Below are 16,597 nucleotides of genomic sequence, written 5' to 3' on the forward strand. Positions count from 1 at the left end.
GTGTGGGCCAGTGCTGACGAGCCCCTCATCTTCTGCCTTCTGGGTGCAGAGGAAAGCACACCGAGGACCAGCACCCAAGCCAGAGGGAGCAATGTTCCGGCGGGTTGGCCCACAGGCATCCCCCACATGAGTGACCAACTTACACCTGGAGGAAGGGCAGGGATGACCACAGTGCTTCCCTGGGACCTAGTGTGGGGTCAACTCCACACACGCAGACCCTTGACTTCTAGGACATCTAAACTTCTAAGGCCATTGAGATGGAGCCAACCGGCACCCTGCATGGTCTGGTCTTCTTGGGGGCCTTAGCCCCAAGGCCAGGCATGCCAGGGGAGGCTGAGGCCTTTCTCCTGGAAACAGCTGCCAGTGGCCAACTCCTCACAGTCACTCACTGCTAGACCTCAGGATGAGAAAGAGCAGCCAGCCTGGCCAGTGGGATTGATAGTGCAGCTGGCAGGGGAGGGCACACGAGGTGACGCCTGTTGCTGTCCAGTCTACAACCAGTCAGGCCCATGGCTGGGCACAAACCCCGAGGCTGGGGCCACTCCAAAAACCAGAGATAGTACAGTAGGGAAAGTGCTTGCCTTGCATATGGCCGACCTGGGTTCAATGCCCAGCACTGCAGCATGTGATCCTGAGTCCCACCATGTGTAATCCTTGAGCACTGCCAGGTGTGGTTCAAAAGCAAGCACATAAACCACAGTGGTGCTAAGAAGCTGGGATGTGGCTCAGCAGAATATGTGCTTATGTGTATAAGGCTGCAAGTTTGGCCTCCATCAACAAAGCATTCCAGCAGATGAAAGGGCTGATACCCGAACAATTCCCCCATCTGGTCCCAAGTAGTAGACAACTACACTAGGGGTTTGATTTTTTTATTAACATAATATATTTAATAAAAAATAACATCCACTCTGGCTCGCTCCACCACTGCAAGGGGAAGAGTGGTGAGGAGGGGCTGGCACTGCCACCCCTAGCATCCGGACAAGCCCTGCTTGGGGCTCCCCTCAACCCCTGCTTTCCCAACAGGCTCTGACCTCAGACAGACGTTTCAAAGTTACAAGTGCTTTGGGCCCTCCCTTGAACTCCCCCAGGCCCACCCCTTGTGCAGAATTTCAGGGCTACTTGGGCCAAGCCCTTGCCTTTCCTTGCTCTTGGGATCCTTCAGTCGTGTCAGAAAGAGGACCGGGGCAGAGCTGAGTCTCTACTGGCCAGGGGGAGGGGGAGAGGACAGCGACAGGGAGAGGCCACAAACGATGACAAGAGCTGGTCACTGTAGCCGGTCACTGCGGAACGAGTCCTCCACAGCAGGGTCAGGGAGGAGGGCGCACGGGTCACTCAGCATGTTCAGCCCTTCCAGGCCCAGGGGCTCCATGCGCAGCTCCTCCTCCAGTCCCAGCCCCAGCTCCAGCCCAGCCGCTGACACCTCGAAGCCAGGCACTCCAGCCAAAGCTGCCGCGATTTCCTTGGAGAAACCCGGGGAGGCATTGCCTGGGCAGGTGAGAGAGATGGGTGAGGATTCAGGCCCAGGGAACACTCCCCAGACGCCGCCACGCCCTGCCACGCCCCAGACCCCTCACCTGCGAGGGTGATGCTCGGCCCTGAGCCATGGCGGGAACAGTGCGTCAAGTTCTGGTGGTTGAGGGCCTGGGGGTCCTGGGGGCCACTCACTGGCCCCTCGCCCCCTAAAAACCCAGTTCCTTCGGAAAAGCCAGAGGGGTCCAGCACCAGGCTGGCTGATGGGCTCTCTAGGCTGAAGTGCTCCAGCTATGGGCACAGACAAACTCTGAGGTCACAGGCTTCCGAGCAGGGTGTTCCCACCCAGCTCGGCCTGTCCCACTGTAGCGCCTCACCCCAGGAACAGGCGCTGACAGAGCAACAGAAGCAGAGAACGGCCTAGGAGGTGCGGGCATAGCACTTGCTGGGACAGAGCGCTACGTGCAGGGAGAGGGCCGGAGAGAGCAGCGGGCACCCAAGAGCAAACTGCTGGGGAGAGCTGGGGAGAGGGCAGGAGCAGGTGAGAGGCGGGGAGAGGAATCCAGTGCCTGGTCTCCAGGCGGGGGGTGGGGAGCACCCTGACTTCCCAACCCAAGCGCAGCAGCAGTACTTCTCGGGCCCCCAGCCCTCCCCAGCCCCCAGCTTTGGCACCTAGGACGCAGGTACTTACATGGCCCAGGCCAAAGTCATTCAGGGGTCGATGGTACAGCTGCTGCCCATGCCCACTGGAGCTGGCACACGGGGCCCCGTAGTGGGGGGGCTTGCCTGGGGGCTGTCCACCAGAAGGCTGCCCCGAGCAGGCCTGAGTTGGCAACCTGGGCTGTGGGAGAGGCTTGGGGGTAGGGGACTGGACAGGCAAAACCAGACTGGGGGGACTGTATGGGTATGGAGGCAACCGCTGGTCCGTGGGCAGTTTACTGGTGTCCAGGGGGACGCCCTGAGGAAAAACAAGGAGAAGAGGGGCCTTTACCCCTCAGTGCCTCCCCATCACCCACTGCAACACAAACTTGACAATGTTCCCACAGGCACCCCGGGGCTGGTGAAATTTTGAATGAAAATTCAAACGATGCAGCAGAACGAAACTGAGTTAGATGGGTCTGGGGTGCTCCAGGGACTGAGCTCTAGGCCCGCACAGGCTCCGCCGCAGAGCTGCATCCCAGCCCCAGACAAGAAGCCTCCTGACCCACCCCACCAGGGCAGCACTCCTGCTCCTCCACTGTAACTGTCATCAGTCAGCAAGTCCCGTGACCCACCTCTCAGGTGAGACCCCCTGCAGTGGCCTTTGAAGATGTCTGTTCTAAGGTCTCAGAGAACTCAGGAATATGAGGAGAAAGGCTTGGGGGGAAAGCAGAAAGTGGGGGAGTTCGGCTCAGTGTGCCCTAAGTGTGGAGCTCTTGCTCGCCTCTTTTCTACAACTGAGGCACCTGCAGGGCAAAGATGGAGCAGAGATGGGTTGGGGCAGGACAGCAATGGATGGAGAGGAAAGTTGGGCCAAGGAGAGGGAAAAGGAGCGTGAGGCTTAAAGAAGTTGAGCAGGAACAAAAGAGAGAAGGACGGGGAGGGAGGGAGGAGCTGAGGAGAGGCCCTACACGAAACATCTCTAGTTTGGGTGGAAGTATTCCCTAATGTGCTGCGTGACCTGTGAGAGGAAGGGCCTGGTCTCTGGCTAACATCTATAGAGAAAGGGGAGATAGGCCAGGCTGGTGGCCTGGGAGACAGACAGGCAAGGGGGACAGGGAGCAAGCTGAGCCGCCATCTGTGTGGCGCCACTGGGTTCAGCTGAGGGAGACGCCCCTGGGCCCCTGCTGTGCCCAAAAGCAACACAACTTCCAAGCAGACTGGAATGGAGGGGCAGGAACACAGAGAGGAATGGAGGAGACAATGGGACACAGAGCACAGAAGGAAAGAGGGGGGGAGGGGGGACTAGCGGGGGGGGGGGGAGAGGGAGACACACATGGTGGGCAGCACGCATACCTGAGTGATGGAAGACAAGGTGGGTGACATTGTTGGCGAGAACTGTTTGGGCAGCTGCTGCTGGGACCTTCTGGCATCGGCTGGGCCCGCGGGCAAACTCAGGGGACTGAGGGGTACTCGGCGGTGGCGCGGGGAAGCCCCAGGGGTAGAAGCAGAATATGGGGGAGCACCCAGGCCAGGAGAGGAAGTGGAGGAGGAGGAGGAGGAAAGGGCCGGGGCACTGAGTGAGGGGTGACCCAGGGAGGCGGCGGGTAGGGTGTGGCGGGCTAAGGAGGAGGCAGGCAGCGAGGGGTGACTGTGGGAGCCCTGGAGCTGGGGCTGGGGGCTGCGCAGGGACGCCTGCAGGTTGGGGTTGCTTAGGGAGGGCTGCAAGGGCGGGTGGCTGAGAGGTGAGTGAGGTCCTGCAGGCACAGACAAGAAACCAGAGAGGCCCCCATTACTGTGGGGAACTGGGCCTCTGGCCAGATAGGCAGCAGCAACGGGACCCTGGCGGTGGCAACAGTGACCTCCCTACTCTGTCCCTTGCGGGGAGGGTGGTGCTGCCCACCCGGGGTGCAGTGCCAGCTTCTCTCTCAGAAGAGCCACAACTACTAGTTTTCCTGGGCAGGAGGCTACAGTGAGGGGACTTGAGGGGGCAAGGGGTGGGGGCAGGTGGTGGCTGGTGTGGGCAGTCATGGGGCTCCCAGTGCCTGAGCCTCCTACCCCTCACCCCCTTGGTTAAGTAGCCCCCAGAACACCTGGCCAGGACAGCCGCTCACCTGGTGCATCATAGCCCAGACCCAGGCTCCCGCTGATGCCCAGGTGGGTCATGGTGTGGGTCAAGTTGGAAGTGCTACTGCCCCCGCTCAGGCTGGGGTAAGCCGTCTCCTCGGGGTCCAGGGGGACAGGCAGAGGCGGGGGAAAGTGCAGATTGGTGAGGTCAGGGAGGGAGCCTCCCGTGTTCATGGCTGGTGGGAGGACAGGCACGGTGGCAGGCTGGTCAGGGGATGGAAAGATGCTGGGGGAGAAAGAGGAAGCAACTGTTAGAGGGGGCGAGTGGGCCTCTCCTCTGAGAGGCCAGCCCCTCCACTTCCCAAGAGTCCCCCCCTGCCAGCCGCTCTCCTTGAGGCACTTACTTAATTCCAGGAACTTCACAGGAACGAGGTCGGGAAGAAGATGAGGTCAGCTGAGAAGCCAAAAAGAAAGTGGAAAATGAGGCACCTGAGACCCGGAGGATCTGGCCCAGGGCAAAGTGGGAGATGCGCTTACCTTCTTAGCATCCCATGGCTTCAACAAGTGCTTGTCATCTAGTAAGTTCTGCTCAATGGCAGGGACTTGAAAGAGAAAGGCTGGGATGAGGGTCAGAGGAGTAGCCATAGGGGCAGGGGTCTCACAACCAGGCTTCCCACAAAGCCTTGACCCCAAGACAGAGATTCTTGGGCATTCAGGAGTGGAGCAATGAGAGGTACATACCTTTGGAGTCCATTTCCCCATCCAGAAAACCTGCAAAGGATGTGTGTGGCCAGGTGGGCTCAGGACCAGCTGTCCAGCGAAAACCAAAACGCAAACCAAAACTCTGTGGCTGCCCCACTCCCCTGCCCAGGCACATGGCACTCACCTCCACGGCGGCCAGGCAGGACACTGGAAGGTGCGGGACCCGGATAGGTGTCCTGAGGACTGGGGTTCATCACGCTCGTGTGAAGGGCAGAATCAGAGCTTGTCCTGTGGGGGAACGGAAATGAGTTGTACTGGTGACAATCTTTCTAGTCCCCAAGCTTTGCTTAGCACATAGGACGATGCCAGAAACTACAGACGAGATGTGACTAGGGGCCAGGGAGAGCTCAATGTAGACATGTGTGAGGCTCTGAGCACTGGCAGGTTGGAGCAACCACTGTACCACCTGACATGGCCCCTCCCGCCCCCAGCACCACCAGATGTGGCCACCATGGAAACACGCGGCACTATGGGAGGTAGGGCCATCACCTGTTAAGCGCAGATGGCAGGCGAAACAACTGTCCCTTCTCTGCAGGGAAATTGCCCCACGGCATCGTCCTGAGAGGGAAAAAACAGTCACGAGGAGGAAGGGGAGAAGCAGACAAGACAGCAAGCAGGGAGCGGGCAGAGTGAGGTGGCCAGGAAGGAAGGGGAATGGGCGAGGAACCCAGTCTCTGCCTGCCTGGAGCTGCTGCCTGTGAGCCATAAGCCCACTCCCCCCTCAACAATCCAAAAAAAGCTGGAAGCCTTCCATTGCTCCCTGCCAGGAGAAGCTGAATGTGACTCTCAGAGCAGAGAAATTGCTGGGGATGAGGACTGTGGACAGGACAGACAGGGGGAAGGGTGCAAAAATCCGAGAGGGCTGACGCGCCATCTGGCCTCCATTTGGACAGGAGGCAGCCATGCAACCACCTACACTCACAGCATTGCCCTCCCCCCCCCAACCCCAGCACACACCCCAGCCAGTAGCAGCGTCCATTGGTCGTGCCCTGGCAGGGCCGGAAGGCTTGGCCGCGGTGTCAACATGCCCAAAACTGGACTCTGACCCACCTCCTCTACCGGCCTCAGCCCTCCCAGCCCTGCTGTGATGGGAGCAGGTACTGCTGAGAGCTTTGCCCAGCTCCAACCTAGCCACCATCACAGCCAAGAATGGGCAGAAGGGCAGGAGGGCCACCTACCCGCCACACTTACCTCCGCCAGCTGGAGTCCGGGGGTGGAGATAAGTAGGCAGGGCTGTAGGGGGAGCTGTCCACGTGAGCAACGCTAGTTAAGGAAAAAGGAGTGACGAGAGGGAAGAGAAGATGCAGCTCCCAGGAATGGAGTGCATCCCTGGCAAGAGCAAGGCCACAAGTTCCATCCCTAACCACATGGGTCCCCAAGCACCTAGCTGAGTTTAGCCCTAACAGTCCCCTGAGTACCAACAGGTGTGGTCCTGTGGCCCCAGACATCACTGTGCCCCAAGTCTGGAATCATCCATGGAACCATTAGGGAGCCACTGCCCCACACCCCCACCCTGAGTGGGAAAAGAGGCAACAGATGAGTTGTTTAAAAAAAAAAAAAACAGCCAACGGGCTGGAGTGGTAACACAGCGGGTAGGGTGTTTGCTTTGCACACAGCCGACCCGGGTTCGATTCCCAGCATTCCATATGGTCCACCGAGCACCGCCAAGAGTAATTATCTGAGTGCAGAGCCAGGAGCAACCCCTGTGCATTGCTGGGTGTGACCCAAAAAGCAAAAAAATAAAATTAAAAAAAAAAAAAAAACAGGAGAGTGGGGAAGGTACTTGCCCTGCATGAAGTCAACCAAGGTTCGATGTCCAATACCCCAAGGGTTCCCTGATCACCAGCAGGAGTTGATCCCTGAGCACAGAGCCAGTAATAAACCCTGAGCAACCCCAGGTGAGGTCCAAAGCCAAAACCAAAAAATGAAAAAAAGAGAAAGGAAGAAAGGAAGGAAGGAAGGAAGGAAGGAAGGAAGGAAGGAAGAAAGAAAGAAAGAAAGAAAGAAGTAAAGTTTTTTCCATAGAGAATGGAAGAGAGGGAGACAATCAGGCCTACCTAGTGGAGCTGAAGAGGTGTAAGAGACACCCGGGCAGGACCCCAGGGAGACCGGCCTTCGGGGGAGTCTGAGACTGAAATCTTAGAACTGAAAGGGAGTAATCAGGTGAACAGGAGGAAAAGCACTCCATTCTAGGAGGCAAAGCAGGACACAAAACTCCTGACAGCACAGAGCAAGCTGAAGGAAGGACCAGAAGTAGCAACCAGAGACAGGGCAGAGCCTTCAGAACAGCAGCTCTCTGACTAGAGCCAGTAATGACACGTGGGCCCATGTCAGGGCGGCTGGGAAAGGTACAGCTACAAGACGAGCAGGACCAGACAAGACTGAAAGTCCCTTTCTGTCTCAAGCCCACCACACCACCTCCAGGCACTCAATACCCCCCGAAGGATATGTGGCGGGGGTAGCGTCGGAGTGGAGACACCATTCTTCGGGGGTCTCGCTGCACCCGCTCAACCAGCCCATGGTGCCGAGTGCTCCTAGATGAATCCAGAGGGGAGTGAAGGGGGCCCTAGAGAAAGATAAGAGGAGTCAGCAGGATGAGCCACTGGCATGCTCATGTGCCCACACCGGTACCTTCACTCACCTGGAGCTCAGCCAGGCCACAGCCGATCTGGTTGACATTGGGCAGAGAACCCCCATAGTGGGAGCTCCGAGTATATGCCAGGCGCAGCTTCTGGGCCTGTAACTGAGAAATGGGGCAGATAGAATGTCAGGGAGTGTCCCAAGCAGCACTGTTCCTGTGCCTTTGGACACACATATCATCCCTGTCTCCTGGGCAGGTGACAGTCATTGCTCTTTTGGAGGTATGTGCCAGTGATAGAGAGATAGAGAGACAGAGAGAAAAAGAGAGACATCTGCAGGGGAAAAAGGGGATCTATAGAGCAAGAAAGCGGGAAAGGGAAAAGTGCCAGGAAGCAGAGACGAGAGAGGAGGAGATGGGGCAGGAGTGAAAGAAAGATCAATTAGTAAGGTGAAAAGAAGAAGGACCGGACAGGAGAAATCCAATGCAGGGATTTCTGTGACCTGGTGGAGCCATCAGAGGGAACATCAGGGCCTGGCAGCACCCTCCAGGCAGGGCCTGTCCCAGTTGGCAAAAGGCTAAACAGAGTCCCTGAGCGGTTCCAGGAGCCCCCAGGCTAGTCACGTGGGCCGCCTCCTGTAGAAGGGTGCTGGGAAGGCCCCTTCGCTCTGTCCTGCCTGTGCAGGTTTCATGGAAGGCCACAGCACCACTGAGAGGGTACCTTTTCCTTGCCCAGTGCTGGGGGCACGTGCCTCTGGGCACTGCCACAGCCCCGCCTCTGCAAGGCTACACAGGACCTGTGCCCCTGAAGGAGAACCCTGAGGCATAAAGGCCTCCCAGCCAGAAAATGTCCACAACCTGGGCACTCTTCTGCCTGAGCTCCTTGGAGTCCTAACAGCTCTGAGATGGGAGGGGAGCAGCAGTCCCCCGACCTGGTCTGGAGCAGCCTGGCTGGCTCACCCCACTTCAGGAGCAATCTCTGGCCCTGAGCAGCTCCACAGTCCTCCCTATCCTGGTTCTCTCTTCAGCTCTCCTGCCACACAGCCAAAAAAAAAAAAAAAAAAAGGCTCCAGAGCAGCAGATGAGGGGTAAGTTCTAAGAGCTAGTGGGGTCACAGCATTGCACATAATCAATTCCAGAACTCAGAACTGACATTCTGTACCAGGTCAGTCCAAGAAGCTTTGGGTTTGGAATCCCTTCAAAGCAGCATATTGTTCAGTAGGATCCGGCCCCATCTGCTACAATGAGCCTCCCAGCTGGCTGAGTAACAAGAGGAGCCTGGATGTCCCCTCAGTCTCCAATTCCGGGGTTCCAGTCTGTCCCTGTGTACCTCCAATGTGTCAAGAGATGTCACCCAGCAAAGATGAAGGGGCAGAGGTGTTCTTCACACAGATATGGGTCCCAGCTTTGTCTGCACAGAGGTCCTCAGATTTTCCCGGGCCAGGAAGGGTTCAACAGCCTTTCACCTGCTCTCTTGACTCAGCCCCAGCAGGACCCAGCTGGGACAGAATAATAGCTACATCGTGATCCGCAGGCAGTGTCAGTGTCAGTGGTTTCTGCTCACACTCAACACACAGGACTTTCCAACCCACCTCTCTCTGTTCTGATTCCCACAAACTGGGACGCATGATCTCCAGAGACCCAGAAGGAACACACACACACACACGACCAACAGAATGAGAGAGATACAAACTGAAGCGTGCCTGGCAAGAGGAGAGACGTATCCACAGAGCAGGACAGAGCTTTGCAATCTGGGATCCATCTCCCGACAAGTACCCTGGTCCTTCCACCAGAGAGGGTCATTACAGTAGCACACCTGGGTCATCACAGCACCTCATCTGGGTCACTACAGTATCTCATCTGGTGGTCACAAACTTACCTCACCCAGGGTCACTATGCACCTCACCAGGGGGCAATAAAGTACCTCACCCAGGTCAGCACAGTACCTCATCTGGGTCACTACCATACCTCACCCAGGGTTCCTACAGTACCTTAAATGGGGGTCACGACAGTATCTCACCTGGGGATCTAAAGTACCTCACTTGTGGTCACTGTAGTAACTTACCTGGAGTTACAACAGCACCTCAACTGGGGTCACTACAGTACCTTACTCAGGGTCACTAGAGTACCTGCCGGGGGTCACCAGAGTACCTCATCCTGGGGGACGCACTACAACCCCTCACCCAGGGACAATAGAGTTATTTCACCAGGGTCATTACAGTTACCTTATTGGGGTCACTACAGTACCTTACCCAGGGTTACTACTTCATTGGAGTCACTACAGTGGGGGGGGGGGGGGAGAAGGGGGAAGGGACGGGTGTCACTTCAGTACCTCACTCTTTGGGGGGGGGGGTCGCTCCAGCACCTCATGGGGCAGGGGAGGATGTGCCAGGACCCCGCTGCTCTGACACCTGCGCGCGCCAGGCTGGGTCCCCGGCCGCCCCGGCTACCCGGGAAAGCGGCGGCCCGGACCACAGCGACCACGGCCCCACGCTCCGGACTTCACCGTCGCTGCCAGGAAACCACGAGAAACGCTCGAGCGGAGGAAACCCGGGTGGAGCGGCGGGGACTTCCTGGCCCGCGCCGAGGCCCAGCACCCGCACCCCGATGCTCCGCGAGCGCCCGCGGGCCGGCTCGGGAGGCAGCAGGACCCCCGCCGTCCCGCCCCGTGGTCCCCGAGCCCACGTCGCAGGCTTTCGACCGCCACCGCCACCGCCACCGCCGCCGCCGCCGCCGCCGCGGCCAGCGCGCGTCTCGGGCCCCGGCCCCGGCCCGCGGCGTCCCCGCCTCTCCGCCGCCCCAATCCCGCTCCCTGGCGTGGCCCCTCACCCGGGTGGAGCCGATGTCCATCATCACCTCCTCGAAGGCCGCCGTCTCCTCGGCCTGACGCTGCTTCTGTAGCGCGATCTTCTCACTGAACTTGCGCGGATTGGACGTGGAGGCCGTGGCCGAGCCGGGCCCGTTCGCCCCCGACGTCGCCATCTTCCTCCCCCGCGCCTCTCCGCCACCCCCGGGGAACCAGCCACGGCCTCCGCCGCGGGCTTCGGCCCGGCTCTCGCAGCCGCAGCCGTCGCCGCCTCAGCTCGCCCCGCGAAGCCGGCCCCAGCCGAGCCCTGACCCGCCGCGCGCGGGGCCTGCCGGGAGTTGTAGTTTGTTTACGTGACCCATGCCCGCCCGCAGGCCCGCGGCGCGGAAAGGAAGCGGACACCACCTCCCGGCAGCCCCGCCGGCCGCAAGTGCGGGGCCCTGGCTCCGCCCCGGCCCCGCCCCACGCGGGGCAGCCTGGGAAACGTAGTTCCAGATGGGTCCCCGCCTACAGACGCGAAGGGGAGAGGGAGTCAGAGAGGAAAGGAAAAGGGGAGGAAAGGGAAGGGGTGGAGACAGGGAGGGGAGAAGGAAAAGGCCAAAGAGTAAAGATCTGGGCCGGAAAGATAGTACAGCGGTTAGGGCGTTCGCCTTGCACACGCAGCTGACCGGGGCTTGATCCCTGACACCACATATGGGCCCCCAGGAATGGTCTCTGAGCACAGAGCCGGGACTATGCCCTGAGCATGGCTGGGACCAAGGCCTGAGTACTGCTAGGTGGTGACCTAAAATTTAAAAAACAAAGGTATCAACCGCTGGAGAACTGGACACTAGTAGCCTTACACTGGCCCAGTCAGATTCAAAACCCAGCATAGACAGCTATGGTCCCCTAGCCCAAAGGCCACAAGCCCACCCCTTTCCCAGGACAAACAAATCAGACTGTACCGAAACATCTTTTATTTGGGGTAACACGTCCCAAAACAAGTCAGTTAGTAAAATAGATTCTAGAGAAAATGGCCCTGTGCATAGCCCTCCCTCCCCCAAAATAACCCTGGGGGTGAGCCAGCCCCTGTCCCCTGGAGCTCCGCTGGTATAAAAAAAGTTTTGGCAGCTCAGCATTTGTCACCCCGGTGCAGGGCATCATGTCCATGTTCCCTCATCCTAGGGTGCAGCAGTGTGCAAGCTGGCAGCCCTGCCAATCATCCTTCCTGCCCCAGCCCAGCCCAGGCCTCTGCCCCAGGCCAGGATCCAGGACCAGAATGAAGAGCAAGCAGCACCCCTCTACTGAGAGAAGGGCAGGGCTTAGTGCCCTCACTGTGCTTATGGGTAGTTATTTGGCACTTTAAAGAGAGAAGCCGGAGAAGGCACCAAAGCTGGCAGAAAGGGCTGTCTGACAGCGTCTCTAGGAAGGATGGAGAGGGAATAGACCGGAGATCAGGGGCCAAGGGGTTTGTCACTCCAGCTCAGAGGGCTGAAATGGGGTACGGCCCTTATCTCATAGCTGCTGGGAACCCAACCTCAGCTGCCCTAGTCAGTCTGCCCCATGAGTAGTGTGTGACATGGATTCTAGCAGTCCATGAGTGATTTCTCTATGAATACCCTCCCTGATCATCTTCAGTGATTTGATGATCCTTTGTCCTCTGGCAAGGGGCCAGATTCCTGTCTGAAAACTGCCCCTCTCATTGGTCAGTTAGTCCCAGAGGTTCTCTCCCCATCTCGAGAGCGCTCTGGTCCTCAATGCTGTCCTTTCCCATTCTGTCCTGATCCCCACAGACTGGATAGAGGAGGGTTAGGAAGACTCCAGGCCCCTTTCATCCCCCTCCCTCTCGGGCTCCCCTAGACTTGGATGAAGAGCAGGCCAGTGAGCAGGGCAAAGCCCGCTAGGAGCAGAATCACCTTGAGGATCCTCTGCTCAGGAGTGGCTAACTCCTGGGGCAGGATTTCCAGGAAAGTGATATAGAGAAAGGTGCCTGCCGCCATGCCCTCCAAAACAGATTGGGCCAGCTGGTGCAGCGGCCCCGCTGACTGTGCCAGAGCCGCACCCAGCCCAATGCCCAGAGGCGTCATGCAGGAGAAAAGGAGCCCACAGCCAGCCACCACCTGAGCTCGCAGGCGGCTCTGCAGCAGCCGCAGGGACAGGCTGACAGCCAGGATGCCCTTGTGGAGCAGTAAGGCCAAGCACAGCTCCAGGGCCCGAGCCCGGTCGCGCTGCAGCCCCACGGCCAGGCCTTCAAACACGGAGTGCAGGGCCAGCGAGAAGACCAGCACACAGGCACGCAGCGCTGAAGGGGCGGCAGGGGTGCCGCTGGCCTGTGGGAAGCCGGGTCCATCATGCCAGTGCTGAGGAGCACCATTTGCTGTTCCCAACAGAGCCCTGGTCTCCTCTCGAGGCGGGGGTCCCGACTGCTCCTTGTAAGCCAGCGTGATCTGCTCCATCACCAAGACCAAGAAAAAGCCCATGGCCAGGATGAACTCTTGCAGGGGGAACTGGAGCTGTGGGCAGAAAAGCCATGTTCTGTGAGGTCCAAGTAACACAGACACTAAGTCACATAAAAGACACACAACATAACACACAGTCCCAACCGTCAGAACGGCATCATTCACCAGTGTTACATGTACACCAAGCGTTCAGCTCTGGCACTGGTAATACGTTTGGCTGGGCAATGTCTGGTTGTAGAGGCTGTGGGCAGCATTGCCAACCTCTCACCCTTAGATGCCAAGAGCAGGCACAGTACCCTCACCCACTGAGATGTGACAACTGAAACCTTTTTCAGATGTTACCAGATGTTTCCTGGGGAGAGGAAATCAAACCAATTCCATCCGAGAGCTCTGAGAGTCGGTGACAGAGCTGGACAGTGTCACTTGTGTACTACAAAGGGTGATGCACTGGTTCACAACCACCCCACTCCCACCCATCCCGTGCTCACACACAGGAGCCACGCACTCTTGTGGGCATTCAGGCTCACAGCTCTCAGGATACAGGTCAGTCACAGATATGCAGAAGGTTCCCTTTCAAGTCACTTTCTCTGTGTCCAGAGTATGAATGCAGAAGAGCCCAAAGTAAGTCTAAGTTTTTCCCATGAGTCGTTCCTCTACCTTAGCCATGATCACCTCACAGCTCTGAGTGATCCAGCACTTCCGGTGAGTGCGGATAGGCCCTGGGAATGGGACCCCAGCCCTTCTCAGTTTACACAGTTTACAGGGGTCTCTATGTCCAGCCCTTCAGGAAAGCGGCAAGAGGATAAAGATGATTTTTTTTTTTTGGTTTTGCTTTGGAAGCCACGCTTGGCAGTGCTAAGGGGCTGCTGTCGGGAGGAGGGGGTTGGTCTCAGAGGCCGTGTGGTGCTGAGGCTCAAACCCTCGCCTCCTACATGCAAAGCCCACACATCAGCCCTGAAACTGATTGTTGGGGCACTGCTAACTTCCTGGAGGCTGGAATGGAGGAACCCAAGGGCAGGTCATCCACCTGATTCAACGGGTACGTGAGTGAGACTGGAGTAGCTGGGAAAACACATACACCACATCACAGACAATCAATCCCAGGAGCCTTGCTGGAGGCCATGGCACGACTGGCCACAGCCCCACACCAAGCAGCCCCTCCCCAGATACGGGGCCACATGCAGCTGGGTAATGCTCACTGTCACGTGCAGGGCTGCTAGTGCCTCATCTATGGCAGCCAGGTAGTCAGGCAGCAAATCCAGGAGGCAGGTGGCCAGAAAGACACCCCCAGCAAAGCAGCTGACCAGGCTCAGGGCTTTCTGGCGGGAGGCTGTGAGGGGAGAAATGGGGAAGCATGGTGGGAGTGAGCTCAGGAACCTTCTCTCTGGATCCCACAACCTCAGCCCAAGCAACAGTACAGAAGGTAAAAGCACTGGCCTGGCACGGGGCCCTCCAGGGTTCAACGCCTGGTACCACGCAGGGTCCCCTGAGGAGTAATCCCTGAGCAGGGAGCCAGGTGTAGTCCCCAAAACGAAACAAAAGTAATCGCTCAATAGTTACCTATGCTGTCTCTTCTAAGCAAGAGAGCTTTATTCAAGGAAATTCACTTAGAAACACATGAAGGAAGAGAGACAGAGGAAGTAAGTGTTCATGGGAGAATATGAACTTGAGAGAGGAAGTTGTCCCTTCTTTGGGGGGGGTGGGGGGGAATAGAAGACCACCCCTGGCGGTGCCAGGACTTAAACTAGTGCTGCCCAAGGTCCTTTTACCTTTGTTATCTCTCCAGCCCCACTGTCGCCTCTTCTTGGGTCACCTTCCCTGGCCCACCACACCCAGCGCCCCAGGAAAAGGGGAGAAGCCCCTGCCCCCCCCCCCACCCCCGAGGGAAAAAGAGAGGCCGGAGGCTGTACCTGAGGAGCCGGGCTCGGCCCCTGCCCGGCGCAGCACGCAGATGGGCACCAGGCTGCAGACCAGCGTGAGCACCAGCAGCAGCACCAGCGCACCCAGCTTCACCTCCAGCCCCACGGGCAGCTGGGGCTCGGCAGCCGCGGCCTCGGGGCGCCACACCAGCAGCTCCGGCTCTCCCCAGGGACCCATAGCGGCTGCGGTGGCGTCCCGGGAGCTCCCAGACTCTCAGACCTAAGCGGGAGAATGCGAAGAGGAGGGGACGATCACGAGAGGGGAGGCCGCACAGGGGAAGTGAGTGGTCAGCAGAGGCCACTCTCCGACCTGCCCCTGCCCCAGCCCCGGTGACTCATTCCCTCGCTCCGGGGCACGTTCCTCCCAGCAACCCGCGCTGGGGCCCGCCCGGGGGCTGCTTCGGGACTCCCCAAGATCTCACCGGGACAACCGGGATGTTGGGGTGCCCGAGGGAGCGCAGAGGTCAGCCCCCTCCATGCAAGAGGGCATGGGTGGACTCGGGCTGGTGGAGAGACCCGGCGGGTGGCTTCGGGGACACCCCCGCAACTGGACGGGCCCGGCCACCGCCTCCGCCTCCGCCCCCCGCCCCGCCCCGGCGCAGGCCCCCCGAAAGCCAGCGCGGCCGTTTCAGGCGGCAACCCCGCGGAGCAGCGGGAGCCGCGGGCCCCGGCGGCCGAGGGCGGCGTCTGGCTGGGGGGGGGGGGGGTCCCGGGAAGCAGGACCGGGCCGAGCCCCACTCGCGGGAAGCCGCACTCACCGTCGCGGGGCTCGCGCGACGCCGCATTCGCGCGGTTCCGGCCGCCGCTCGGGAATTCCCGCCCCCGCCGTGCTCCCCAGCCCCCGCGGCCGCCGCGTCCCCGCCGCCGCCGCCAATGACCGCGCCGGGGGCGGGGCTTGCGCGTGAGTGACGTGAGCGAGCAGCAATCGGAGCGGAGGCGGGGACTGCGGAGAGCAGCCGGGAGCCAGGGAAGGGCTCAGCGAGCGAACCTCGGAGTTGGAGGCCGGGGGATTCGATGTGTGGGTCTGCACCGGCAGATCAGTAAAGGCTCTGGTCATTTGGCACTTTGTTTTGTTTTGTCTTTTTTTTTTTTTTTTAAGAAAGCTAGAAACCCCGTGCGCACACACTCCAGCAGACCCAAGACTTCCATCCTGGCACTGGATAGTATATCGTGTAGGGCATTTGCCTGGCACGCAGCTAATCCAGGTTCGAACCCTGGCACCCCTTTATAGTTCTCCGAGCACCGCCAGAAGCAATTTCTGGGTGCAGAGCCAGTAATCTGAGTATTGCCCGATGTGGTGGGAGGCGGGGGGGGGGGGGGGGGAGGGGGGGGAAGAGTCTTCCACCCCACCTAAGACTCCCTGGTCTTGGGTCAAAGTTTTCTCAGCCTTCTTCGGGAGGACTCTAAGATTCTTTTTCAGGCTGTTGTTTGGGTTTTAGATCACACCCAGTAATGCTCAGGGTTTACACCTAGCTTCTGCGCTTAGGGATCACTTCTCTCAGGACCCTGTGATGCTTCGCAAGGATCGAACATTGCAAGGCAAACTTTCCTCCTGTAGCACCTGTCCAGCGTCTCTTTCTTTCACGCACTTGGCAAGGAGAAAGACATTCCCCCTTTGGGGTCACTGCTTTGCTTTGCTTTTCCCCACAACCTTGGGCAAGAAAGGGGAAAGCCCAGGCAGAGCTGAAACAAGGAAGAGCAGGAAGGGCGTTTCTTGGAAAGCACTCCTCTTGGACAGCCCACAGCCTAAGTCACCCTCCCTGAGGTCTCTGCCTGCTCCGAGTGGGTGGAAAGTGCGAGGATGCTGAAATGCTGAAAGCTCAGGTGTCTGAAATGCCCACACCCCCTAAGTGATCTTCCTGCCCTGCTCAGCACAGCGTCAGATCCAGCCTCTCCACTACCCTCTCTTCAGGGATGC

The 16,597-nt window shown here is 58.9% G+C and overlaps 2 protein-coding genes across 4 annotated transcripts; both read right to left on the bottom strand.

The window, feature by feature from the left end:
* Nucleotides 1-855: 855 nt before the first annotated feature.
* On the bottom strand, nt 856-10,744 carry CRTC2 (CREB regulated transcription coactivator 2). Of its 3 annotated transcripts, none has more exons than XM_056122697.1 (14): nt 10,346-10,744; nt 7,580-7,681; nt 7,388-7,504; nt 6,130-6,191; nt 5,428-5,496; nt 5,063-5,166; nt 4,918-4,947; nt 4,714-4,778; nt 4,581-4,630; nt 4,224-4,462; nt 3,466-3,866; nt 2,162-2,428; nt 1,575-1,761; nt 856-1,485 (listed from the first exon to the last, which is right to left on the bottom strand). In XM_056122697.1, exons 1-14 carry the CDS (start codon nt 10,496-10,498, stop codon nt 1,265-1,267), a joined length of 2,067 nt encoding a protein of 688 aa, XP_055978672.1. In that variant the 5' UTR covers nt 10,499-10,744; the 3' UTR covers nt 856-1,264. The 3 variants fall into 3 exon arrangements, with proteins under 3 accessions (XP_055978672.1, XP_055978671.1, XP_055978673.1); XM_056122696.1 differs by having other exon boundaries at nt 4,714-4,793; XM_056122698.1 differs by lacking the exons at nt 856-1,485; nt 1,575-1,761 and adding an exon at nt 1,782-1,990 and having other exon boundaries at nt 4,714-4,793.
* Nucleotides 10,745-11,269: 525 nt separating this feature from the next.
* SLC39A1 (solute carrier family 39 member 1) lies at nt 11,270-15,524 on the bottom strand. The gene is made up of 4 exons (XM_056122983.1): nt 15,438-15,524; nt 14,671-14,899; nt 13,960-14,090; nt 11,270-12,814 (listed from the first exon to the last, which is right to left on the bottom strand). The coding sequence occupies exons 2-4, from the start codon at nt 14,855-14,857 to the stop codon at nt 12,158-12,160; spliced, it is 975 nt and encodes a 324-aa protein (XP_055978958.1). The 5' UTR covers nt 14,858-14,899; nt 15,438-15,524; the 3' UTR covers nt 11,270-12,157.
* Between the last annotated feature and the right edge of the window lie 1,073 nt (nt 15,525-16,597).

The sequence above is a fragment of the Sorex fumeus genome, unplaced genomic scaffold (genome assembly GCF_029834395.1).
Source record: "Sorex fumeus unplaced genomic scaffold, SorFum_2.1 ptg000047l, whole genome shotgun sequence".
NCBI classification, from domain to species: Eukaryota; Metazoa; Chordata; class Mammalia; order Eulipotyphla; family Soricidae; genus Sorex; species Sorex fumeus.